The 26,621-nt window shown below is 42.0% G+C and overlaps 3 protein-coding genes and 2 non-coding genes across 8 annotated transcripts in view; 3 read left to right on the top strand and 2 right to left on the bottom strand.

Moving 5' to 3' along the window:
- Window positions 1-10,910, bottom strand: part of NDUFS1 (NADH:ubiquinone oxidoreductase core subunit S1) — a 28,872-nt gene extending 17,962 nt beyond the window's left edge. Inside the window, exons 1-4 of one of the 2 annotated variants that reach the window (XM_034785432.1) lie at window positions 10,896-10,910; window positions 10,620-10,758; window positions 4,317-4,384; window positions 2,424-2,515 (exon numbers count right to left, since the gene is read on the bottom strand). In XM_034785432.1, coding sequence (XP_034641323.1) covers window positions 2,424-2,515; window positions 4,317-4,384; window positions 10,620-10,639 — 180 coding nt within the window. In that variant the 5' untranslated portion in view covers window positions 10,640-10,758; window positions 10,896-10,910. Of the gene's footprint in view, window positions 1-2,423; window positions 2,516-4,316; window positions 4,385-10,537; window positions 10,759-10,895 lie in introns of those variants that run through there. The other variant, XM_034785433.1, reaches the window with a different exon arrangement.
- Window positions 10,911-11,198: 288 nt separating this feature from the next.
- On the top strand, window positions 11,199-17,872 carry EEF1B2 (eukaryotic translation elongation factor 1 beta 2). The gene is made up of 6 exons (XM_034785434.1): window positions 11,199-11,355; window positions 12,006-12,128; window positions 14,322-14,445; window positions 15,436-15,502; window positions 16,744-16,869; window positions 17,681-17,872. The coding sequence occupies exons 1-6, from the start codon at window positions 11,276-11,278 to the stop codon at window positions 17,833-17,835; spliced, it is 675 nt and encodes a 224-aa protein (XP_034641325.1). The 5' UTR covers window positions 11,199-11,275; the 3' UTR covers window positions 17,836-17,872.
- Window positions 15,287-15,367, top strand: LOC117885300. The gene has a single exon (XR_004647771.1). It is a non-coding gene; the product is annotated as a small nucleolar RNA SNORD51 (small nucleolar RNA).
- On the top strand, window positions 15,909-16,042 carry LOC117885301. The gene has a single exon (XR_004647772.1). It is a non-coding gene; the product is annotated as a small nucleolar RNA SNORA41 (small nucleolar RNA).
- Window positions 17,873-21,622: 3,750 nt separating the features above from the next.
- The window catches only part of GPR1 (G protein-coupled receptor 1), a 45,543-nt gene continuing 40,544 nt past the window's right edge, over window positions 21,623-26,621 (bottom strand). For all 3 annotated transcript variants that reach the window (XM_034786481.1, XM_034786483.1, XM_034786480.1), the window contains one exon: window positions 21,623-24,850. In XM_034786481.1, coding sequence (XP_034642372.1) covers window positions 23,770-24,834 — 1,065 coding nt within the window. In that variant the 5' untranslated portion in view covers window positions 24,835-24,850 and the 3' untranslated portion in view covers window positions 21,623-23,769. The remainder of the gene's footprint in view (window positions 24,851-26,621) is intronic.

Genomic DNA, 26,621 nt, shown 5'->3' on the forward strand with positions numbered 1-26,621 from the left:
AAAAGTTTTTTTTTTTTTTTTTTTTTCCCCTCTTAATTAATTGGCCTCTCAGAGTTGGTAAGACAACTCCCACCTGTTTATGCTCTCTGTATGTGTGTATATATATCTCCTCAATATATGTTCCATTCTATATGCATCTGAAGAAGTGGGCTGTAGTCCACGAAAGCTTATGCTCTAATAAATTTGTTAGTCTCTAAGGTGCCACAAGTACTCCTGTTCTTCTTTTTGTATTCAAAGAGCAATTATCAATGGTTCACTATCAAACTGGGAGGACATTTCTAGTGGGGTTTCACAGGGATCTGTCCTGGATCCAGAACTAGTCAACATTTTTATTAATGACCTGGATAATGGAGTGGAGAGTATGCTTATAAAACTAGTGGCTGACACCAAGTGACTTTGGAGGACAACATTAGAATTCAAAACAACCTTGACTAATTCTCCAATTTGTCAACAAGATTAAATTAGATAAAGACGAATGCAAAGTACTACACCTTTCAGGAAGGAAAAATCAAATGCACAAATAGGGACTAACTGGCTGGGTAGCAGTACTGCAGAAAAGGATCTGGGAGTTGTGACGTTTTGGGGATCAATCAGACCAGTAAGAGGTTCTCTCATTGCCTGCCCTGTAACGCTGGTATGCCTTAATGCTGTGCTCAGATCCCTGACACCGGTAGTCTGCCCACAAACACACGGTCTCACCCTGGATTACATCAGCCCTATACCTTGCATGGTAACACCAACAGCTTTCCAGTCCAGAGTCTCCCCAAATCCATCCTCTCTAAGTTCTTAACGACCAGACACTCAGACAGTTCCCCTTTGGTTCATCACCCCAGAACCAGCTCTCCCTATTATACCAGCTCACTTTGGGATACACACTCCATATATGACGGGTTTCAGAGTAGCAGCCGTGTTAGTCTGTATCCGCAAAAAGAAGAACAGGAGTACTTGTGGCACCTTAGAGACTAACAAATTTATTAGTCTCTAAGGTGCCACAAGTACTCCTACACTCCATATAGTTTATTTAATCGAAAAGCCACATATTCAAAGATTAAATAGTAAAGGAAAGCAAACATATATAAGTTACACAGAGAAAAAAAAAGATGCAACCTCATGTTTCACACTTCTATATTGTATTAGAAAAAGGATTTTATCTAAGTTACCTATTGCCTTTGAACAGTTCCCCAGCATAACCCCAAGCACAGTGGTGTGCAAGTTGTTCCAGTCACGCTCCCCCCTTACCATTAACAGAATCTATCTGTGCCGCCCTCCCACCCCATTACTGCACAGCCAAGGCTTCCTCAGCAGCGGAGCTTGGGCTGAAGGCAGAGCTGGGGAGGAGGGAAAAGCTGGGGCTAAAAGCAGAGCTGGGCCTGGGGCATGATGCTCCCTCTCATCCCCCTGTGAAAAATCCTGTATTTACACTGTAAATAGATTACACTGCCACTAGATGCAGCAGAGGTATTCAAAAGGGAGGCAGATGTCACTTTATTATTATTAATTAATTAACATGAAATCTTGGTTCATTGTCAACTTCCAAAAAAGAGTCTCACGTCAGTAGAGCAGAGAGATAACGCTGATTAAGCAGCAATGCAGCCTAAGAGAAATACTGCATTGGGCTATTAGCTGGGAACTGTAAAGCCACAACCATTTTAATGTAACTTGCATCCAAAGGCACAATTCTTCCCTCTGAAATGAACCCTGGCTGCATACTTTATGTGCCATTTCTCCATAGCTGGTCCCTTCTTACTGCTCCTAAAAAGTTAGTTTAGAAGTCGACTTGAAAAGCTGGCTTAGTGGACCCAGCTACAATGCTAAGCATAGCCTTGAAAAGTTTGGATCCCATTTTGACTTCAGATGTTTTTCCCCCTCAGGCCAGGAAGAGGGGAAGTGCGGCAAAGGCATGCATAGAGTTCTGAGCCATAAGAGCTGGGGCAGGAAGGGAAGCTGTATCTTGCTTCACACCATTTAATTAAGTATAGCACAGAGGGCTCTCAAAGAGTCCGGTTCAGTCCACTATAAGAAGAGCAGTAGCCATATAAAGCGTGGAAAGACAGTGGGTGTGACCCCTATTGTTCTGACAAGGACACAAGAGCCACCATCACTGCTCTACATGCACATCTAGAATTTAGTTAAAGCTTGTCTGAATCTATTTACAGCACGGCAGTAGTTATCAATTTCAATTCCTCCTATGACACCTTTCTTTCAGCTAATCAGGTCAGATTTTGCTTTCTCAAATGTAAAGCCACTACAAGTGATCATCCCATATTAAGTTCTCTGGTGGGTAGCAAAACCACCTATACAGAAGTGCCATAAGACACGCAAAGTGTTCAGTTACATGAAGTGTAACACAATGACAAAAATATACGGTTACAAATGGGGGGGAGGGGAGGGACAGTCAGATGCTGGTCCAGAATTTTTTCTACCTGAAGCACTGTGGTTCCTGGTTCTACGAAGACAGGCTGCCCATCAACGAACACCTCTATCATGTTGCTGGCTGCTGTAGTGGTTGTACGCACTAAAAGATACAAGAAAAAAAAAAAAAAAACTGAGAATTTAAGTCACTGCTAAATGTGACACACAGTATTTTTGGTCTCTTTACTCTAATTGATTGACCAGAAAGGTTAACATCCAAACCTGTGCTCCAAAAGACTAATAAGCATTTTATTAGTCAGTTGTCCACATACTGGAGGCTTCTTTAATTAAGAAGTTGGCATCGAGATATCCTGGTGATGGGCACCATAAAAATCCACAGACAGGATTACTGCAGGCAAATTTCTTAGATGATGCTTACTAATGTTTTGACAGTTATGCAGCCTATTATACTAGCTACATCAAGCATAAACCAAACAAAAAAAAATATATATATAACCCTGATTTTCATTAGCTTATCTAAAATTCTTATTCCTCATTGCATCTCATCTAACACATTTGGCATTGCTATGTCTTCCACCATTACGAACTAGGATGCAACCAAAAGCTTAAAAAATATTATTTCTTCAATTGATGCAGTATGTCTAGCAAAACTCTAGGTATATAATCATTATGTAAAAATACATATCGCAATAATTAATCTAAGTTGACCATTTCAAAAACACCACCAAACAACAACAAAGTGGATATTCCCTAGGGCTGGTATCACTTGTGAAGCTCAGTGAGATGTTATTTCTAACATGAGAGAAGAAAAAGTACAGAGAATAGCTAATGGCCAACTTTTAAAAGCAAATTAATCATAATTCATGTGTTTTCTTCCGAGCTCTCTCACATAAATTCACTAATAAATGCAGATTTAAGGTATAATATAGCTTTATCCCCCACAAAATGGCTTTTTAAATGCTTGCCACATAAAATATTAAAGTGTGCTCTCTTTTTGCTTTGACAATTGCATTGTTTTTCATATGGCAAATTATGGTAAAAAAAAAAAAAAAAAAAAAGTCAATGTGGCTAACATAACACACCTGTAAACATTCAGCCATTCAGACTGCTTAAGTGGCTTAGCGTTTCTACATCTCTCGTGGAATGTCAATCTCTGGATACTCCAGTGCATTATTAGTGGTGTTGGGGAATGAGGGAAATTTTAAAGGACATTAGTACCAATCACAGTCAGGACATTCTTCTTTCACATAATTCAAAGTAGCCCTAAATGGGAGGGAGCCGCAGACAGGGCATTCTCCATGAAGGCCCCCCTGGGCTGTGGAATTCACTTCCTTCTGGGCTCTTACAAAGCCAGACTTCTTGTTACATTCCAGCCACACCAAAGGTCCATTTTTTTCTCCTCAATGCATTTGGAAAGGTTTGCAGGTTGAGGGGTAGAAGGATTTTATTATGTTTGTTGGCAAGTTAATGTTAATAATAAAGGGTAGAGTAGTATGAGCAACTTATTGAAGGATAACAGGAGTACTTGTGGCACCTTAGAGACTAACAAACTTATTAAGCATAAGCTTAATTTGTTAGTCTCTAAGGTGCCACAAGTACTCCTGTTCTTCTTTTTGCGGATACAGACTAACACGGCTGTTACTCTGAAACCTGTCATTATTGAAGGATGTTTCACATTATTTAACATTGTTAACTTCAGGATATGTAAAAGCTTCCATAGCCTAAGATGGGCGCTTATAGTTATTTGTATTTATAAAAACAACTAATAGCTAGTACAATCCAAACCCCACCAGCAACAAGAGCACTATATGAAACCCAGAGAATGGTAGGAAATTTGTGTAATAACCCCAATATACAATGCCTTCTTTATGTGCATTGTGTCGCTCTGTACAAGTAAGGAAAGGCTTCTCATGCACTTGTGTATAAAATGCAGGCAGACTCACCACATCCTTTGGTTGATTGAGTGACACCAGCTAAGGCCCTGCGGACAGCAGGTAATCGCAGCATGGTGCTGAAAATTAATACAAGAGAAGTTAGTGGGTTAAATTTTAGCAATTAAGATCTGCCTGATATTTCTCTGATGGTGGATAAAAATCAATAATTTTAATATTTAAATTAAATACAGACTTATTTTAAAAAGTCAATCTAATTAAGTATGAAGTTAACATCTATGTTGGCCTAAATTTATTATATATTATATTTAAATTATTTTAATTTAAATTAAATACAAAAAATATTAAGCAGTATCTTTGTGCCACGTTTTAAAGACAGTAAAACAACTGAACTGGTGGAAGTTGCTGACTAAGCATCAGGAACTAGAGTTTGTTGAAGTGCTACCCCAGCTTTTGACAACAGTGCCTCCTTCTGCAGGCACAGAAAGAATACATTTTTTCATTTCAGTTTGTTCAACTAGCTCAGTTCAATGACTAGTGCACTCAAAGTTAAGAAAGCAACTGGAAGTTGTAAGAGCAGGCAAACTTGTTTTCTTCTTCCAATCTGTGAATAAACATTAGATGTGAGAATGAGATCTACTAGTTCTAAAATCCTGAAGAACATGGTGACCAGAAGCAATCAATTCAATTAATTAACTACAGATAATACTTCCACTATTTAATGAAGTTAGTATTAAATGCAAAACAGGTTTTGATAAACTTTTTTTCTTAAAACAAACAAAATTAAAATGTTTTTGTGACTGATTTTGAACTTCCATCCAAATAGAGCTTGACAGAAACACTATCTAGTAAGAAGTTAAGTGATATAACTGCTTAAATAAATGTGTATCGATATAGTGTATCCTGCTGGATAGCAAAAAGAAGCAACACATTTAGTGTAAAGGCTATATTTAGTTGCAAATCCGCATGTTTTAACAGTTACCAACCAATAAGAATCAACTTTTTTGGGAGGGAAAGCAACTAAAAATGCAAATACAAAACATGATTAAAATGGATGGATTTAAATCAAAATCTGCTTGCTGATTTAAATAGTGATTTAAAAGGATGATTTAAGTCAGCTTTAATTTAAATCAATCTGCCCTGATTTCTCCAGATCTTAAGTTTTTAAGTTGTATGCAAGACTGTTCCATACAAATTACAAAAACTTTTGTATCATGTGTCCAAAGCGATGAGTAGATGACAGCACCAAGAATTCTTGAGTTCTAATCCTGGCTCTGACAATGATTACCTTCCATAGCCTTGGGCAAAATCAATCACTCAAGCTCAAATTTTCAGGTGCCCATTAATTCTGGGTGCCTAACTCAACACAGCCTAAGGCTTGATTTTAGAGGGTGCTGGGCATCCACCATAACGCCAGCTTAAGTCAACGAGAGTAAAAAGCGTGTACTGCTCTTCTGAAAGTTGTGCCCCCAAAACTGAGGCATTCAAAGTTAGTGAACATTTTTGAACATGTGAGCCCAAGAGATTTAATACAGGTCACACTGTGAATCAATAGCAAGGACGGATTTCCAGTCTTGTACCCCCACCAACTGGTCAATGCTGGCTCCCTATTCCAAACTAACAGGGAGCTATCAAAATAAGAATGGTTTCCATTAGCGTGCATGTCACTTTACAGAAAAAAAAGAATGACAAAGTGTCTTCCATAAACCGCTCACAGTCTAAAACATATCACTGTAACAAAGCAAATGACAAAAGAACAAGGGAAAAAAAAGAAAGGAAGTTGAAAGAAAAGACTGCTCTTGGAAAAGCATTATTTGCAATTAATTGTTTCTGATGTGTTGTTTTTAAACTGAATGTTTATTTCTCCTTAGTGTCAGTATGAATTGGCCTCCCCCAGCTTTCTAAATACATATAAACATCTCATTGTATTACCTAACTGCAAAATAGTTGGTCTGTAGTTTGGAGTGACTTACTACCCTCATAACAAAGCTATCCTCCAAAGCCAAGGAATCTGAAAGTTGAATGGGGTCCATTCTTTTATGAAGAACAAGAGTTAAGAAAATTAGGGCTTGGCTACATGGCATCACAGTCTGTGATGAGACAAGCCCTCAGAAGCTAAGCTATGAGACAAGATTCAAGTGATCATAGGAACTTGATAACAAGAGTGAAGAGTATTTCAGAGTTAGCATGTAACCCATTTTATTTTTCCAAGGGGATGAAACACTGTTGCAGTACTAAAAAGGACATTGTCCTGATGGCAGGTTCTATATTCGACTTCCTCTTTTTTCCCACATTTGCAAGTCCATGGTATTCTTTGTTTTCCTGCCCTACAACAAAACACTTCAAAGTTGTTTTCTAAGAGCAGCTTGCTTATGATGAGCAACCTTACAATTAGGAAGTGTGTGATCTTCAGAATTACTATAAACAATTAATAGAAAAAAGTTAATGAGCAATCTGTGTGTGATATATATATAAATACACACACACACAAAAACCCCATAAGAACTGAAAGCAAGCCCAATCCTACTCTCAACGAAGTCACAGCGAGTTTTACCATGGGAGTGGATAGGATGTTAAGCCCTTATCACCACATACAGCGGAACTACTGCAAAAGAATATTGCCTGATTACAGACCAAAAATTATATGATTTTTCAAATGATCAAAGAAGCCTGTTGGAGGAAGTATTAAATTATGAATTACTTACTAATCATTAACGATTTTTCAGAAACAATATTAATTAAACACCATCAACTTGATGCGCTTCTGTCTTATCTAGTACTGTTAGAAGCAGCACTTATTACTGTAAAGCAATGAGATCAGGAAAATATTTTTTGTCTCTTTAACTTGTTCACTTAGTGAATGAGACAGCATGGGACGCTGTCACAGGAGGAATATCAACCTACTTTTAACTTTTTTTGAAAACAGACTAGATTTCAATATGGTAGATCTTAATGTCTCAGGCTATGCACTTCAAGTTTGATAGCTGCATCATTAGCTTATACAGCTACAGCACTTCCTATTATTTTGGAAGGAGATGAGAAGGGAAGAAGCTGGAGAGTACTAGTCTATCACTCCCTGAAAGTTTCAAAAGCAGAGCTACCCTCCCCTTCAGCTGGTGGGCTGCGTGCAAATTGCTCTGAAGCTAGTCAACAAATTTTGCTCTAAGCATCTACTGGAAATCACTCAAAACCACAGAGAAGCACCCTCCCTCTCCGCACATGGATTTATTGGGCTGCCACAAAACTGTCAGTCTCTGCTGGTTTGAGGAGTGTGGGCAAGAAATTAGGCAATGTACCTGCTGTTCTAGACTAACTGGACTGGACTCAGAGAAACCAATCTAAGAACTAATTATTTAAATTTGTTTAATACTCTATAGAAATTCAGTATTTCAGAGGCTGGAAGGTTCCCCTTCAGTGTAAATACCTGAGGCAAGTCCAAGACACTCACTAGCCCATTACAAAGTGAAAGCACAACACTGCAACCTGAAACGTAAAGAAAAATGATGCAAAACTGAGGCCTGGTCTACACTACAAAGTGTAGTCGACATAAGCCGCATTAGGTCGATTTAATCATGTATGTGTCTACACTACCAAGTCCCTTCCGCCGACCTAAGTGGCCGGTAAAGTCTACTTCTGTACTCCATCCCCGCAAGAGGCATTGCGCTTGATTCGACATCCATGGATTAACATGAGGATAGTGTAGATACTGCATTGTATAATTTGAATGAATTGGCCTCTAGGTGTCCCACAGTGCCTCCGCTGTGACCGCTCTGGAGAGCGCTTTCAACTCCACTACAAGTCAGCCAGGAACACAGGAAACAGCTGCTCTCCTGTTAAAGCCCCAGAACTTTTGAATTTTCATTTCCTGTTTGATCACCATGGAGAGCTTGTTAGCACAGCTGATCATGGAGACTCAGGGCTGCAAATGAGCTCCAGCCTGGAGTACACAGGAGGTGCTGGATCTTATTGCTATGTGGGGAGAAGAGTCTATGCAGGCAGAGCTCTGATCCAGCAGAAGAATCACTGACATCTATGCCAAAAAATCACACAGGGAATGGCGGAGAAGGGCCAACTCCACCACTATCCCAAAACGGTCCGTGGATACCTCACAGGAGCCCGAGGCGACCTCGAGCAACAACGAGGAGGACATTGTTGATGAGACAGAGGAGGAGAATACAAGGCAGGCAAGCGGAGGATCCATTCTCCCTGACAGCCAAGAACTGTTTTTAACCCTGGAGCCCATCCCTTCACAGGAGCAATTGCTGGCAGAGCGTGATGACAGGGAAGGCACCTCTGGTGAGTACACATTTCCAGTCAAATTGTAGGGGTTATATGCTATTATTTTTAATGTTTAATCTGACCAAAAAGCAGGTGTAGGGGTATCAGTGGCCACTCCAGCTACACAGAGGGTGCTCTCCAAAAGAGACTGTTTATGTGCACATGGATGACCCTGGAATCCTCCATGGAGATCTCTAGGAAGCTTTCATGGAGGTACTCTGCAATCTTTTGTAGAAAGTTTCTGGGAAGGGTTGCCTTATTTTGTCTACCACGGTAGGGCACTTTCCCGTCCCGTTGACTGCTAATTGCTCCACTCTATGGTTTCTAGCAGGGCTGCTTGCGTGGCATCACATTGTTCTGTGTGGTGGCTCCTGTATCAGCTGTGTAAATACTGCAGGATAAGGCGCGAGGTGATTGTAATGCTCACAACAACACTATACAGCTGAGCAGGGTCCATACTTACCATGCTATGGCGTCTGCACGGGTAACCCAGGTTTACGAAAAAAGGCGCAAAAAAGGCTTGGTTTGTTTGCCGTTGATTTCAGGGAGGGAGTGAGGTAAGGGAGGCTAATACCATGTTCCCATAATCACCCGTGCAAATGTTTTGGTCCCATAAAGCATTGAAAGCCCAGCAGGAAATTCCACTCGGCTACATGCACTGTGGGATAGCTACAAACAGTGCAGCGCTTCATGCATTGATTCAAGCCCTGCTAGTGAGGATGCGCTCTGCCGGCACAATGAGCATAGTGGGGACACACAAGATCGACTTGCTTAAATCGGAGGCTCAACGTCAACTTACATAAAATTGACTTAACTTTGTAGTGTAGACGTGGCCTGAGAAGGAGAATCTTTCATCCTAAATCCCCATATTCTTGAGCCACAAGGTTAAAGGAGCACTATTAACTATAATCTAAAATAACATTCTTAATATTTCTCCTTGTGCTATTAACCATAACAACCAGTGATTGTTTAATTGTAACTGTAAAACAAGATTTACTTTTCTTCATTTATGCTGTTTTACTTTTGGCTTTTCACTCAGTTTGGTCATTGAGAACTCTTTCTTAAAATTAACTCAATTCTTTGTAATAAGACCTCACCAAAAAAAGCATCTCTTGATCTTTCACAGTTGTAACCCTCGCCTTACCATACAAAACCTCCACCTCTTCTTTTGTTTACTGACATCCCTTGCTGAGTTACGTCTAGTATACACACTGATCCTGCACATGCTCATCTATGTAACCTCAACAAGACTATTCATAAGTGTAAAGTTAAGAATGGGTGTGAATCGTTGCAGGATTGCAGCTTTAGACTGTAAGCTACCTGGGGCAAAACCCTGTTATTTTGAGGGTTTTTAAAAGGGACACACACACACTCTTATTGTCCAAAACTCCTGTCCAGTCAGTGCCACTTTCCCGGCCTCATGCCCTACTACATACAACAGCACACAATACCCCAGTAAGGACCCCGGGTGCGGCTGGGGAATAAACACAGCCCTTTAGCAATGACAACGAGTGACCTGGATCAGGTCTGCGAATGCACAAGTTCCAGGGATCAGACACTGCTGTCAGGAAGAGACCTGGGCTCTGCTCCCGGCCGGCCAGGGCCCCGCTGGAGACCCTGCCTTTATGTGTCACTCGAGCACCTCTCTGGGACCCCCCAGCGGCTCTCGGAGCGGTCACAGCGGCGCTGCCCCCCGGGGGACCTGCTCACCCCAGCGCTGCAGCAGGCGGGGAAGAGTCTGGCGCTGGCTTATGTAACGCCACGAACCCCAGTGCGAGGCCTAACGGGCCGGGTCACCTGTTCAGCGCCAGCACGGGCAAGGGCAGGCCCCCAAGCCTCAGCCGGCAGCGGCACTGAGGAAGCCGGAGCCCGTGAAGGGCATCCACGGGACAGGGTGAAATCATCCCCCGCGCAGGGAAGTACTAACCCCTCCTCGGCACTGGGCTCGCCCCGGACAGGAACACTAGTGCTAAGCCCCCCCTCCCCCGCGTTACCTCCTTGTACTGGGGGGAGCAGCAGCGCCCGCTGCACCGATTTACTCTTCTGAACCCGAACAAGGCTCCTGAGATCGCTCACCCAGCTAATATGGCGGCCATCTCGGTAATTTCCGTCACTAGCGGCGTCGGAGTCGGCAACTTCCGTCACTCTCCGGAGGCACCTTCGGCAATTTCCGTCATTAGTGGCCTCGGCAACGTCCGTCACTTCCCGGAGGCACCTTCGGCAACTTCCGTCACTCTCCGGGGGCACCTTCGGCAATTTCCGTCATTAGTGGCCTCGGCAACGTCCGTCACTTCCCGGAGGCACCTTCGGCAACTTCCGTCACTAGTGACCTTGGCAACTTCCGTCACTCACCTTCGGCAACTTCCGTCACTAGTGACCTTGGCAACTTCCGTCACTCACCTTCGGCAACTTCCGTCACTCACTCCCCGGCGGTAGCGATTTTCGAAAATTAGGAACCTCCCGGAACATCCTCATTATTAGCCGTTCACTACATTCCGTTCTTCTATTTTCATTTCCAATCCGCCCCGCTCGCTGTACCAGGTGGTGTGTGGTGGGGGGGGGGTTATTTCCGGGTGCTCCCTGCGGAGGGATAATCTCACGACAGCAATGGCGGTGTGGCGGAGGGATACAACGCACTCTATATAAACGCGGCGCAGGCGAACCGTTCTCTCTTTCTGCGGTGGGTGCTAGAGGTGGTCGGTTTGTTTCTGTGCTGCTTCGCCGCCACCGTCATGGGCTTCGGGGACCTCCGATCGGCTGCCGGCCTCCGGCTCCTCAACGACTTCCTGGCCGACAAGAGCTACATCGAGGGGTGAGCGGCGCGGGGAGCCGGGCGAACGAACGGCCCCTCCCCCGCTAAGCCCTGGGCACTGCTGCGGCTCAGGGTGTCGCGCGCCTGCCTGCGCGTGGGGCGTTACGGGCCGCTGGCCCGCCCGTGCCCAGTGCCGCAGCTCAGCCGCGGGCCTGCCCGTCCCCCAGCGGCCGTTGAGTCCGTTGCCTGGCAGGTGCCGAGCTGCTCTCCCCCGTTCCCCGCCTGCGCCGCTGCGGGGGCGGGGGGTTGCAAGCAGAATGGGACCCTCTGCAGTGTGTGTAATTCCCTTATAACCCTGCTGCAGGGAAAGCTGGTCTTCGCTGTGACAGTAACTCGAGCAGCGGCCCCGGCCCCGGCCCCGCCACAAGTCCTTCACTCTCGTGTGGTGCTGCTGTCGCCGCTAGCTGGCCCGGCCCGTTGGGTGCCATGCACCGCGGCGGGGGTCTGGGTCTGGGAGTTGGCGTGTTGTGCAGTGTGGCCGTTCTCATTTGGGCCCGGCTAAGCTCTGAGCAGCCATGAGTGTCTTCTGTAGAGAAGACGTAGCCAAGTGACTTGTTAAGCTGTAAATTATTTCACACCCCACTTCTGCTCTGACTGGTACATTACAAAAATCAATTCGTTGTTCTATTTGAATGTGTTCTTTTCTGTAGGTATGTGCCCTCCCAGGCTGACATTGCCGTTTTTGAAGCTGTGTCTACCCCGCCTCCTGCTGACTTGTTCCACGCTCTCCGCTGGTACAACCACATTAAGTCATATGAAAAGCAAAAAGCAAGGTACGCCGAACTTAGTGCACCAGACACCAATTTATATTTATAGGAGAGTAGTTAAACACCATAAACTTTGCAGTTTCCATTCAGTTTTTTTGAACAAAGTCTGTTGTGTTTTCATTGGGGTTGTAGCCAGCAAACCTAACTTTTTACCTAACTTTTTGTCTTAAAGTTTGTTTGAGCCTCTTTGCTTTTGAAAAGTGTATGCCTTATAGCTGAACAAGGGAGCTCTTTATTTATCCATAGAACTGGTGCAGTGCAGACACGAGTGTAAACCTTCCACACTGTCTTGCTAATGCACCTTGTTTCTGATCTAAATGTCAAGAAGCTAATTCTGTCTTCATGCCCACTCAGTCGTTGGGATGTCTGCTTAAACTTCAACAAGGCACCATTTGTGGTGATGCTTTTATGTATACCGTGTTTGTCAACCCATCAACACACAGCTGTGGCCCGTGGTGAGAGCTGCATATGCATCCCACAATGGTAAATAGGTTGAGAACCACTGATGTAGACCCTGAGCTCTAGGAGTTAGAATGATACTGACCTCATGTAGATTATCAGAATAGTAATTTGAAGTTGATACCACCTGGGTTAGATTTGAACCATACCCCAATACAAATTCCCCATACAATCAAGCTCCTGTAGATTTAAATTTGAAACTTGTACACATACACCCAGCTTCTTTTTTTGCCCAAAATGTAGTTTGAGATAGGAATACTAATAAACAAAATGATCAACTGTGTATTGGGAGACCTTTCATTCAAATGATCATCCTGAAAGCATAAACCAAATTAAATAGTGACCCACAAAGAGACCTGAAAATGAGGGGGAAATGTGAAAGCAAATGTATTCTTTTCTCTTTTAGTGAATTTAGTGATCATGAAAGTTGCCGTATTGACAGCCATGGAGACTGAAGTCCTCTCTAGAAAAGGTACAGCATATAGGCAGTGTCAGTGTATGCACCTTCACACTGCCTCACCATTATGCCTCAACCCTGTTCTGGGGGGAGCCTCCTGTAGAGTTGAGTGGTTCAGTCTCCTGACCTTTGGCTTTTTTGATGCTACCACTGATTTATATCCCTTGTGATGGTTTCTCTACTTGGAACTAGACTGAAGTTGAAAACTTACTTCACAAAGCTTGCTAAAAATTCTGATATGGTAACTAAATCTAACTAGTGCCAGTCCAACCAAATTCTAAGCAGAAGTGAATATAGAAGAGTGTAATCATTAAGGCTAGTATTCTGTCACTAGAGTTTATAAGAAATAGCAGTCTAATAAAAATGCAAATAGTCAAAAATAGAAATAAAAGCTTAAAATAACAGACCATGCTATTATGGCTTTGGTAGCCACCATTAGAAAAATGAAAGCACAAAGAAAGTCATAGTTAAAGGTAAACAAAATGAGGTACTGTACCTTAATGAGGAGGCTGTGGAAAACTGTAGGCTGAAGTCTATATATTTTCAAGCAGTAGATGGAGCTATTTGATGCGTCTGGGATTTGAAAGTACAGTACTTAGCCCGTAACACGTTCTGTTGGTTCTTCTGAAATAACATACAAACCTGCTTATGGTTATATGTTGGGTATTAGAAAAAGCAATTCTCAAACAGTTCCGTAGTTTAAAGCACTCACTAAAACACCAAAATCACAGAATTAATTACCCTCTGACAAAGCTAGCTTTACTCATCACCATGCTTACTGAGCGGCTATTAATCTTCCACCAAAAGCAAAGGTTTTCAAGGAAACATTTTGGTAGAAAATAGGAAAATTTACTTTGTTAATGAGACACAGTATATTGTTAATTATCAGAACTTGTTTAAATAATCACTAATCTTTCTCTGATGATATATTCTGTAACATCTCTGCACATGGAAAAGAAAAGCAAAACTTATCAAAGCACCCATGGAAAAAATTCCAGAGAAGTGCTTCGTTTTAGTTGGCTGCTGTTAAGTGGTATACTGTAGGAAATGCTGCTAGCAAGAACAAAAATAGTATGCCATTTAGCTACCTATGCAGGTGGGATTCACCATAATAATTGTCAGTTTAACTATCATGCTGTGCAGTGAGTGCACTTTTGAAACTGTAATGTACTTCATTGCTACCACAAGTAACTGTTACTGTAGGTTCACTGATCTGAAAAGTGTTAGTATCGAAATTAGGAGTATATTCATTTTAAACTAATATTATTTTTCCATTTCTTCAGTTTGCCAGGAGTAAAGAAGGCTTTGGGGAAATATGGTCCTGCTGATGTTGAAGACTCCACAGGTACAACCACAGATAGCAAAGATGATGATGACATTGATCTCTTTGGATCTGATGAGGAGGAGGTACTGAGATTTTTTTCTTAGAAATAGATTTGTGAATTTTTTTGTTTTTGTATTTAAAAGATCATAATTTGATTGAAATGTACCAGAAATGTATTATCACAGCCCTGAAACGCATCTGACTTTGCATGATAAACAGGAAAGAACCTGTGAGGAGATAAATAACTAATGGGGTAGTGAAGAACATGTTACTGTAATAGGCATTAGCAGTAAAAATTAAACTAAGGGAAAGCATTTTACTTATGGAAATTTGCATAGGAAATGAGGGGGAAAGTCTTGTAAGCTGTTGACCTGATCTGTAAGGAACTTCAGAGTGATTTTTTTTTTTAACATGGTTTAAACTTGAAAAATTCTTTCTACTTTATATGTCTATCGGATCAACAGGAATGTCCATGTGCAAGACTAAATATAGAGTAAAATTTTCAGTCACCTAAATGACTTAAGCACTTAGAAATATGTCTCATAGATGCTCATGAAAATTTTACCCATAGTCTGCCAAGTGCTTAATACCATTCATGCATTTGAGCATTTCTTTTCATTCCATTCTCATGCTAGTAATGTTTTTGTTCTAAGGATGCAGAAACGTTTTTAGGTGACAAAAACAACGAAAAAACCTTATTACAAAATTCTAGTAAACTTTTAACTGGCTTATTAAAGCAACAACTTAAAGATCGCATTTAAGTTGTTTTCCTATTCTGTTTGAGTATTAGGAAAAAAATGCTTAATGACATGTACAGACTCCACTATTGTGTATTGCAAGCTATGCTCAGCCTGTGTCACATAAAGATGGTAGGAGTTTTGTAAACTTCTAGCAAGCTTGCATGAAGTGCCTATTTTTAACTGACTGGTTACATGATGAATAAAACCAAATCACCATCTTTCGGCTGATCTTGTGATGATTTGTTTTTACCTGACTAAAAGCCAGTCTTTTATTAATAGTGGATAAAGAATGTCTGTCTTTGCCTTGTTGTGAATCTGTTATTTCTCTTTCAGGAAAGTGAAGAATCAAAGAGACTGAGAGAAGAGCGTCTTGCTCAATATGAATCTAAGAAGTCCAAAAGTATGTCTGTTAGCTTTTTTTAATATCCTGTTCTATGCACTTGATTAATTTGCAATATGCATTGGAAAGGTGGACAGGAAAAATCCCCCCCCAATTATTAGCTGGAGTAGTTACGATTTGCTTCAATCAAGTACATTTGAAATAGTACAGTTTCTCACTATGTTGTGGTAGAGCACTTTTATCACAAGCATACTTTAGTCACTACTTTGAGACTGTTGTGTCAATAATGAGATGTGACTTGCGTTTGGGATTTGCGTCTAAAGATACAAATGCAAAGTTTAGGCTCTCCATTAATGGCTGGACACGCATCTACTTTAGACACTATCAGGATAACATAACTGTAGGAAGGAAGATTAGAAATCAACCTTTTATTTTAATATTGCAACCTAATCATTTCAATCTAGGATTCCACAGTTACTGGTCTGGAACTGTTCTGACATGTAGCAGTTGCAGTATTCCATCTGTGGGAAATAAACAGTTACACTGTATCATGCTCCTTTTCAGGTCAGCTGAAAAGGACTTTCTATGTAACAGACAAGATGACAAGTTTAGATTTGATGCAAATTTCTGAGTAAGCTTGGCTTGATGACAAGATGACTTCCTATAACAGAAGTTGGAAGTACATGTGTCTTTTAACATTATACTAATTTACTGGAAATTTTGTAAAAGTTATGACAAAACAAGAGATTTTCCACATAAGACTGGAAAGAGTAAAGCCTTCTGCATTGACAAATTCATACATTAAAGCATTATTGTTCATCTGTTTTGACTGTTCTTTTCCTGCTGTATTTTGTATAGGTTTGCAAACAGCTTTTATGAAATGCCTTATAGCAGGGGTCGGCAACCTTTCAGAAGTGGTGTGCCGGGTCTTCATTTATTCATGCTAATTTAAGGTTTCGTGTGCCAGTAATACATTTTAACGTTTTTAGAAGGTCTCTTTCTATAAGTCTATAATATATAACTAAACTATTGTATGTAAAGTAAATAAGGTTTTTAAAATGTTTAAGAAGCTTCATTTAAAATTAAATTAAAATGCAGAGCCCCCCCATACTGGTGGCCAGGACCCGGGCATTGGGATTACCACTGAACATCAGCTCGCGTGCCGCCTTCGGCACACGTGCCATAGGTTGCCTACCCCTGTCTTATAGCCTAGGAAATGTCCAGGATATCTTAATTTTAATTTATTCTTGCATCATGTTGCTTTCTCTCTTCTCCCTCACCATCTTCTTGCCTTTTTTTAGAACCAACTCTTATTGCCAAATCGTCCATCTTACTGGATGTGAAACCCTGGGATGATGAGACAGACATGGCCAAATTGGAGGAGTGTGTCCGAAGCATTCAGGCAGATGGATTAGTCTGGGGATCTTGTAAGTAGGTGATAAACAAGAATGTGAGAGCAAGGGGATGGTAGTACAATAGTGTGGTTTTTATTTAAAAAAAAAAAAAAAAATACTGCAGGCAGAGATATACTTCAAGGCATAACTTCATGGTATGTAGAAATAATACAGATATTATTATTTAGTATATTATGGACCCATGGTAGCCTTTATATAGATCACTGGTCTATTAAAAATAGACATCTAGATCACTGTTCCAAAATGTAGATTAGTCTAGTTTGATTTGAGAAGTTAATAAGTTGTGGATTGCAAAGCTACTATGTATTGTCTGCCTTGGTAAACATAATACAGCAGTAATTGCTGGAGACTTTAACTTTAATTTTAAAATAAATCTCTGGCCTTCCTTGTAGAGACCTCAGAATTGTTCATGCTGAATTGTGGGGTGGAGCTTCTCAATGATGGAGAGGAGTGGGTATATTTCCTGGTCAGCTTCCTGTTTTCACCCAGTTCTGTCTCCCTGTGGACTGAAGGTCCTCTGTCAACAGCAAACAAATTTCCCTTGTAAAAGTAGATTTGAAATGGGAAAATACTGTCCATAAGTAGCATAACAAACACTTTGTTTAAGCAAAAGTAACTTGCATTTGAGTCTGTGCTTTTAATGGCCTAGGGATTGATAGGTGATGTGCATATGGAGTATGCTGTTGGTTTCCATGTGTTTTATGCAATTCGGTATTTTGAACTGGTCTAATTCTCATTGTGTAATTAGTGCTTAAAGTGATGCTCTGATGAATAGGGTATTTGGTTAATTGACTCTTAATCACCATATTTCTTTCCTTGACAGCCAAGCTGGTTCCAGTTGGCTATGGTATCAAGAAACTTCAAATTCAGTGTGTAGTTGAAGATGATAAAGTTGGTACAGATATGTTGGAAGAGAGAATAACAGCCTTTGAAGATTATGTACAATCAATGGATGTAGCTGCTTTTAACAAGATCTAAACCCTGCTATATCTGGAATAAAAGTACTTGAAAGCTTCTGGTTGCTCTATTGTAGCTTATTCCAAATCCCTGAATAATCTAGCTCAATTACAGTTCAAAAAGCTTTTGTTCGCCCATTGAAGTGAACTGCAGAATAGAAATGAAAACTAAATTAAACTGAGATCCTCTACCCCAGGATTGATGGTAGTGGATATCAGTACAGAAATCTGGGTTGGTTCTTGGTATTTCTGGAAGGAGTAAATAATACACACAGATAATTCTAATGCAGATACCAGTGAGGAAGAGTGGTCTAGTGGTTAAGGTCGGAATCTGATTTCTGTGCCTACAACTTTTCTTGAAATCTTGACTGTGTGCAAGTTACTTGTGCCCTGTACCTCAGTTTCCCCATCTGTGAAATGGGAATACTACTTCACAGGGATGTTTTGGCTAAAATTGTTAATATTGTGAGCTCTTTGGGGCGGAGTCTGAGGGGTGGGCAAACTACGGGCCACATCTGGCCCATGGGATCCTCCTTCCTGGCCTGGGAGGCTAGCCCCCAGCCTCTCCCCTGCAGTCTCAGCCCACTGCACTGCCAGCACAATGCTCCGGGCGGCGGGCTGTGAGCTCCTGGGGCAGGGCAGCTGCAGAGCCCAGCCTGATCCAGTGCTCTGTGCTGCGCAATGGCGTGGCTGGCTCCAGCTGGGCGGCACAGCTGTAGCACTGCCAGCCACCGGTGCTCCAGGCAATGCAGTAAGGGGGCAGGGAATGGGGGGGGGTTGGATAGAGGGCAGGGGATCGGGGTGCTCAGAGGGTGGGGAATGGGGGGGTTGACTGGGGGCAGGGGTTCTGAAGGGCAGTCAGGAATGAGAGGAGGGGTTGGATGGGGCAATCGGGACAGGAAGTTGGGGAGGAGGAGATAGGGGGTTGGGGACCATGCCATGAACCCCTCCCCTAACTAGCCTTCCATACAATTTTCCAAAACCCAATGCGGCCCTCAGGCCAAAAAGTTTGCCCGCCCCTGGTCTAGGGACATACAATCCGAGCTGCAGAAATGCTGTCCAGACTTGGTTTGATAATGGATACCAAATAAGTTGCAATGTGATATGACTGTATGAAAAGCCAGTGCAGTTTTGTACTGCATATGTAAAATGTCATGGAGTTGGGAGACAAAGAGGGAACACTGGGGCAGCATATCCCTTTCAATTAAATGCCTAAGTAGACTGAAATACTGGGTTCGTGAACCAATTCTTGTGTATAATGAAGGGTTAATAGGGAGTTCAATAACTTTATATTGCCTCATTTTGTTTCACTTATCTGTTTGGACAGGAACTGTGCTTTAATTGAAGTCAAAGCCCACACCCCTAAGTGGCACAGTGCATTCTCTTTCAGAAGGGAAAAATATCATATCCCACGAGTATTACACTGAAAAAACCAAGGATGGTTAAGCTGCACTCATGATACTGCATACTTTTGTTTTCTATATAACACTTGTATAAGCAGATACCCCTTTAGCAGAGTTCAGCTTGCTTGTATCAGGGCTGAATGTGGCTATTATAGATGTGAGGTCTTAAGGTGGTTTTATTGTTTTCCCCAAAACTTATTCTAATAATGGAATATGCTAGCTGAATGCTTTCCCAGCCAGGACTATATAAATCTGCACATTGACTGTTTAGGGTTTTCTTCATAAGCCTTCAATTAATGAAATTTCTAGTCCCTTTTGTAGTGCTAGGTAATGTGAAGCACTGAGTTGCCTGGAAGCTGAAATTAGCACTATAGTGTAATGTCATTCATTGCAACTGGGGTAGATTTAATGTGGAAATCTGACATTTTACTTTAAAATCTTCATAATTTCACTTCTGCTAGTTCTATTGGAAACATGGTGCTTACCTGGGGTGGCAGGACTTGTTGCTCTGTTTGTTCAAAAGGCTGTTGTACAGGAAAAAGGTTGCAAATGCTTTTGATTTATTTTCACAACTCTGGGTTTAGCAGGCCAATGCTCAAACCACTGAGCTATTCCTTCCCCACTATTTATTGATTTATTTTGTTATCCTCCATAAAGGATGCCCTATGTCCCAACAAATGATTAAATAAAACCATATCACAGGCCTTCCCACCCCCACCTTAACAAAATCTTTTAATTCCAATAAGGAAGAACTAGCATAAAAACATCTAATGCTGACTCTGCCCTTGTTTTCTTAATGTCCTACCTAGTAGTTCCTGTCATAACTCATTTTTTTAAAGATCCTCACAGGTGCTGTGAAAAATGAGGGAGACCGGGCAAAAATAATTCCGATGCCTGGCAGGGGTACTGTTTAGATGACCAGGGACAGTAGATCTATCTGCAATACTCTTGCTTTTATTATCAAAAATACTTCAGCTGTTCAAAAACTACTTTTACTTAGACCTTTGAACACTTTTCTTGAAAGTATAGATCCATGCAGTTAAGAGTGACTTGCAGATTGTAACACTTCAGGAGATAATTATGCCAGCCAGCCACCTGCAGTGTCAGTCTGCACTGTTGGTGGGTTGGTGCTGTTTTAATACGGACCGTGCTCCTGCAGAAGTACTGGAGATTTTTATGAAATCTCTGAAAATATTGCTGAATTGACTCGTAAAAGAATGGGTTCTGGGCATGTTTTTCAGTTGGTACTGGACAGGAGTAAACACTGCCTGTTGAAGAAGCATTAAGGAATAATCAGGAAAGTAATATTCTACAATCCTGCCATAACATATATAGAGCTGGGAAAAGCCAGTTAACCACAGTTTGATTAGTTTTCTGAAATTTTGTTTGAAGTGGTATATTTCTTAGTCACAAATTCCAAAGATTAAGGAAGTTACTTCTCAAAGTAAGTCAATAGCCAATCTTTAATAAATTCCTGGGCCAGCTTGTACCCTCAGTTGGAATAAATGCAAGGTGCTGAGCAACCCTCAATTCTTGTTTCATGATGGGGCTGTGTATTAGAATTCCATAGTAATATCAAAATCTGGATTATTGTGGATTCTTCTACCCCTAAAACTGAAATTAGCCCTCTTGGTTCCACAGAGTAGTTGCAGCACTTGTGACCATTCTGTCTGCCTGAGGGAAGCAGCTGGCGCACTGCTATCTCCATGCACAAGGGAGTGCTGCTACCCCTTCCTTCTCAAACCACCCTAAATTGCTGCTCCTTTCCCCCCCTACCAGTTTGTTTAATGTTCTAATCTACCTCAGGGCAAGCTCCCTCCTCTTTCTCCAGTGCAAGGTGCCTCAAGTAGAGCTGGGCAGTTTTTTGACCAACACTGTTGGGGGGGAGTTGGGGGGAGGAGATTCCTATGTTAACCAAACCATTATGAATGTGTCAAATTCACTAATTTGCTCCAGTTGGGAAAAAAAAAAAAAAAAAAGTCCCTCAAACATTTAAACAGTGCACATTTTGATTCTAAATGACTAGAAATTTCCTTCAATTTCATTTTTACACACCTTCAAAAAAAAATTTCAAAATTTTCAGCAAATCAAAGTGTTTTACAAAAAAGTACATTTGGGGATGGGGGGAGAAACCTGATAGCAAACAAATCAGTTATTCAGACAGGTCTAATCAGGAGACAGGCTCCTGCTGTATTGTTCAGGCCTTGTCTTGGAGAATGAAGATTGCTCTCCCAGCCTAAGGAAGAGAAGAATGTCTGCCCCGAACACACTGATCCAGAAGGATCAGTGAAAGGCACAGTAAATTCTGGGTGTAACAGAACCGGGACTAGTGGAAAGAGAGATGGGATCAGGCTTACAAAAGTTTAAAAGGTAAAAACTGTCATGATAGAGGTCATAATCCAGTGGTTACTATACAGCTTCCCTTTATTGAAAAATCACATATATCAGCAAAAGAAACCGCCACAAACTAATCCAAGTACTAAACCTCACAGACTGCTTAGGAATGTCAGAGCAGCTGATCAGATGAGAGGACTGTTCTTCTGCTTATCCAGACATCTGTCAATAGTTGTTATCTTTTCATCTCAGGCTGGCTTTCCAATCAAACAGCCGCTTTCCCGTCTCATGACAGTTCATCCTGCACGGGCCAGTATAGCTGCTGAGATGGCTCCACCATCTGCACCTGGCAGTTGCTGCTCCTGCCATTTTTCCATAGTCAGTGACTTGAGTAAGCATCTGTCATTTTGATCAGTGTCCAGACTCCATTAGCATCAATCTCACTGTCCTCAGGAAACAGAGAGCTGTGTCTTCCTTGGTTTTGTTTAGATGTCTTCTGTTCCTCCTGTAGAGGTGGCTCATGCAGTAGTTATGATGCATGGGCCTTGGTGTGAATTACTTGGGCAGGTTGCCAGTCCTTTTCTCCCTATCCAGTGGCAGTAACTGGCATTCTTGTGCTGTCTTCAAATCTGTACCTCTCTTATAACTATTTCAGGATTGTTATTAGCTCAAGAAACTTGCTACATGTTGGTTTATGTCCTCCTGTCCCAGGGGTCACTGAACTAAATAAACCATGACGATAGTCCAACAATACTAAGCATGGATCTCTTGAATATTCCACAGCTTTAAAAAAAATCAAATTATTTACTGACTTCTTTGCTAACCCTTTTGACTATGCAAAATAAGACCTTCAACTACTCTGTCAAAGAAAATTGATGCAATGTGCCTTACCCCTGAGACTGAGAAATCGACTATACTTGGATTATATTTTCCAGAACCCTTTGGGTTGAACAAAGGAGCTGTTTTAAGAGCAGACAGCAACCGTACATTTCTGCCAAGGAGAGGAAGTGAAGAATACTGTATTCAAAAACAGCAGAAGGTTAACACCCTGCTCTTAGGAAAAAATGCCAGGGAATCTAAAGAAGAGAGGGTAGAACTTTTGGTTGAGGCATATTCCGCAGCACAAAGCTCATAACACCTTGCTGAGGCACTAGTTCTGTAATGACTCAGGAAAGAGTGGTACCTAACCAATTAGCAACATCATATTTTGTAGCATTTAGGTGTATTTCTGAGATGGTACTGGTGATCCAGTACTAACACTGCTCAGCTCATGAGGCCTAATGAACTCAGACCAAAATGTGACTGTAGGCAATATTGATCTATTCATATTTGTGCAAATCTAGTTCAAAGTGATAGAATATTTTGTGTAAAAGAACATTATGCATGAATCTATATCTAGCGCCCCATCTACACTGTAAACTTTACTTGTGTAGACAAGGCCATATGGTGTTATAACCATGTTACAGCCCTAATCTTACATGCTGAGGCAAGAATGTGTGTATAGTTTTGTACATACATGTATTCAAGCTGGCTGAAAATATACCTTTACTGGGTATACATGAGCTAACAGGAAACTCAAGGCCTCAGCGAAGAGATGGCGCAAGGGGGGACAAGGTTGTTCATTTTTATGTGTATAGAAAGTTGTTGTTAATAATCTACAGCACTTGTTCAACCTTTTCCATATTTGGGACCCTTTTCTATATTGGAACCCCTTTCCTACTCAGACTGGGCTTCCTCCCCCTTCCACCTAGCTGGGATCTAACCAGGAGTTCTCCTTATTTAGCACTATTGGAAGCGTGGTGTGATCATGACCCCTGACAGCTGCGTGTGAGCTCCAGGCTGAGAACTCCTGGATCCAAGGTGTTATGTAATTCAACAAAGAAATATTTTTGTTATATATGATTATGTTGAGAAGGTGTCACTTTCAACACCTCTTCTGGAATTTACACAACAGGATTAATAGTGGGAATGTTCCTCTATCTGATCCGAATCCCACTGATTGCAGTGGGCTTTGTCTCAGGCCCTTTATACATCAAACTAGCATCCTATCCAAATTCTGCAACCTTAAAAAAAAATAAAAAAAATTCCAGCTAACATGGGGTACAGCATTAAATTGATTGCAATCAACCCACTGTTCTTGTTCATAGCTAAGATACACATCTGTTTGACTGTGAATCTACTGCTGGTTATATGCACTGAGAAAGATTTTTAAGAGCTGGTCACGGAGTGGTTTCACAATACCGCACAGCCGGATTGCTGTTGTCAGAGTTCCGCAGTTGTTCACTGACTGTTGCAGACCGGCTGACCTCCCAGACTGCAAGTTTTAGTGCCTCAGAAACTGTCGCCCTGACACGGGTTTGGAACTTCTTGCTAATCAGAACATAGAGGATTGGATTGAGGCAGCTGTTGATGAAAGCCAGGCCAGTAGAGAGGGGAATACCGCTGAGAAGCAAGTCATGGATGTGTTCATTATGGTGAGCAGATAGTTCCAGAATGGTAAATATGTGATAGGGGGTCCAGCAAACAAAAAAAGCTACAACTACCGCAAGGATGGTCCAGAAAAGCCTGCTGGAAGTCAGCATGGTTCTCTTCTTCACCTTCAGAACTAGAAATGAGTAACAAAGGACCATGGTCACTAGGGGAAAGAGGTAGCCACAAACAAGCCTCACCCAAATGAAAATATTATGCCTCATCAAAATGAGTTCTTTGTCATGTGGATGGAAGTTGTTATAGCAAATAGTGGAGTTGTGAACTGTAATTATGTCTCTGAAGTGTAAGGCAGGGGCACCAATAATAGCAGCTGAAATCCAAATAATCACACTCAGAATGAGGGTGTTCCTTAGGGTCCGATATTTGTTGGAAAAGACTGGGTGTACCAGGCGAATATAGCGGTCAAGGCTGATGATGGTCAGGAAGAAGACACTGGCAAACATATTTAGTAAAGCAATGAAGGAGTTAGTCTTGCAGAGCCATTTCCCAAAGGGCCAATGGAAGCCCATGGCCACATACGTAATGTAAAGAGGCAGGAAAAGAACAAAGATGAAGTCTGCAATGGCCAGGTTGAGGAACCAGAGGGTACTGACTGATTTATCCCATTTAAACCCCATAAACCAGATGACTATGGCATTTCCTGGTACCCCCAGGAGAAAAGCCACACTGCATAAGGAAAGAGAGATGATGTGTGCAACACTGAGATAGGACTGGGGTGGTTCATCTTCCTCATACTCATAGAGATAGGAGTAGTTGTCAAAATTTTCACTCAGCATCATTTCAGGAAACTCCATAGTGTATGGCTACGTTCTGTGGAGAAAAGGAAATGAAAAACTTAAAAGGGAAACGTTTAGGTCAAATCATATCTTAAAAGCTTTTTTTTTTTAAACTGTATTACTAATACCACCATAATTTCATTCAAGGTCTTGGACATCAGAAATAAATGAGTTTCACTGCTTCAAGTGTATCACTTTTTGGCTGTCCAATGCTAGCACAATGCTTTACCCTTTGAGGTGCAGAAACTGCAGGGGAGCATTCACATCTGGACAAAGAAACTATTTACAATGACACTTACAAAAATCCCATGAAGATGTCTTTTTGTCAAATTTATATGTCATTTTTCTAATAGTCCTATTCTTGTAAAAACCCATAAACAAAACAAGCTATATTTAGAACCTAAATTATCTGGCACAGTCCCTTAAAAAACAACAACAATAACAACCACCCAAGACTAAAATGAGTGCATTTTTTATGTCCCTGTAAGTTTGGACCTGCTCCTGTTCCTGTTGAAGTCATTGGGAATCTTGACCTGTCTGGGAAATGGGTTGAGCTCTGTGGGCCAGATCCTCAGCGGGTGCAAACCCACCTATGCCAATAGTTATACTGATTTACACTGGCTGAGGATCTGGCCCTTTGTTTCCAGGATCACCATTCAGAGTCATTCACTGGGAGGTGTTGCTTTGTACTTTTTAAATAGAAATGAAAGTAAACCCCAAAGCTGATTATATTAAAATTTAAATTACTATTTAATATACTGGGGCAGGACTGTCTTGTGGCTAGAGCACAGGACTGGGAATCAGTTCCTGACTTTGCCACTGACTTCCTGTATGATCATGGAAACGTGGGGCTGGAAGGGACCTTGAGATGTCATCAATTCCATCTGTGACTGATTTCTGTTACCAATCTGCCTGAGGCCTCAGGTGAACAGGTTGAGGCCGCAGAATCATTTGGGGAGGAGATGATGAAACACACCAAGTGTCTAAGTTTAAAGCTTTATTAATAAAAGAATAGCGGTGAGCATTGGGACTAATCCCACATCACTAAAAGGAAGCAAGAAAGTGTTAGTGCCCCAGCCCTAACCCACTTTCATACTCTCACTCGCACAACCTGAGGCTGGCCAAGCCTGGGTGTAACATAAGAAGAAGAGGGGTGGGGAGTTCTTGCCCCGTGCACGGGTCGTTCAGTGTCCGCTGCAATCTCTGCCTTGCTTTGGCTCTCAGGAGGGTTTTAAGTCCTGGGGTCCTTTGGGGGTGTTTTCGTCCAGGGCCCTCTGTTCCCGGTGCTCTTTGTACCAACCCAAACTGGCTTGCTGTGGCCTCCTCGGCTTCCCAAAACACACCGGCTCCAGAGACTTTGTTTTCCCCCCTGCTGGCCTTCGCCGTCTGATTCGCTTTCACTGCCACGGCCGGCTCCAGCATTTCTGCTGCCCCAAGCAAAAAAAAAAAAAAAAGCCGCGATCAGCAGGGAATGAGAGGGAATACCTAGAGGGAATGAGGGACCTGCCACCCCCGAATTGCCGCAGGTGCCGCCCCTCTCCCTTGGCCGCCCCAAGCACCTGCTTGTTAAGCTGGTGCCTGGAGCCGGCTCTGCTCACTGCTATCTCTGCAGGCCTGCTCAACTTCGTTCTCCTCTTCTCACGGCTGGGCAGCTGCAGATTTCTCATCACACCTATGACCTGGGACCGGGGCCGGCGTCTTATCTTCACACGGAGCTAGCCAAGTGTCAAGTTAACCCGTTCTCTGCTCTTTTCCTCCTTTCCTCTCTTGGCCTCTCGCTCCCTGCAAAGGAACCTTCCATTCCA

Source organism: Trachemys scripta, chromosome 11 (genome assembly GCF_013100865.1).
Source record: "Trachemys scripta elegans isolate TJP31775 chromosome 11, CAS_Tse_1.0, whole genome shotgun sequence".
NCBI classification, from domain to species: domain Eukaryota; kingdom Metazoa; phylum Chordata; order Testudines; family Emydidae; genus Trachemys; species Trachemys scripta.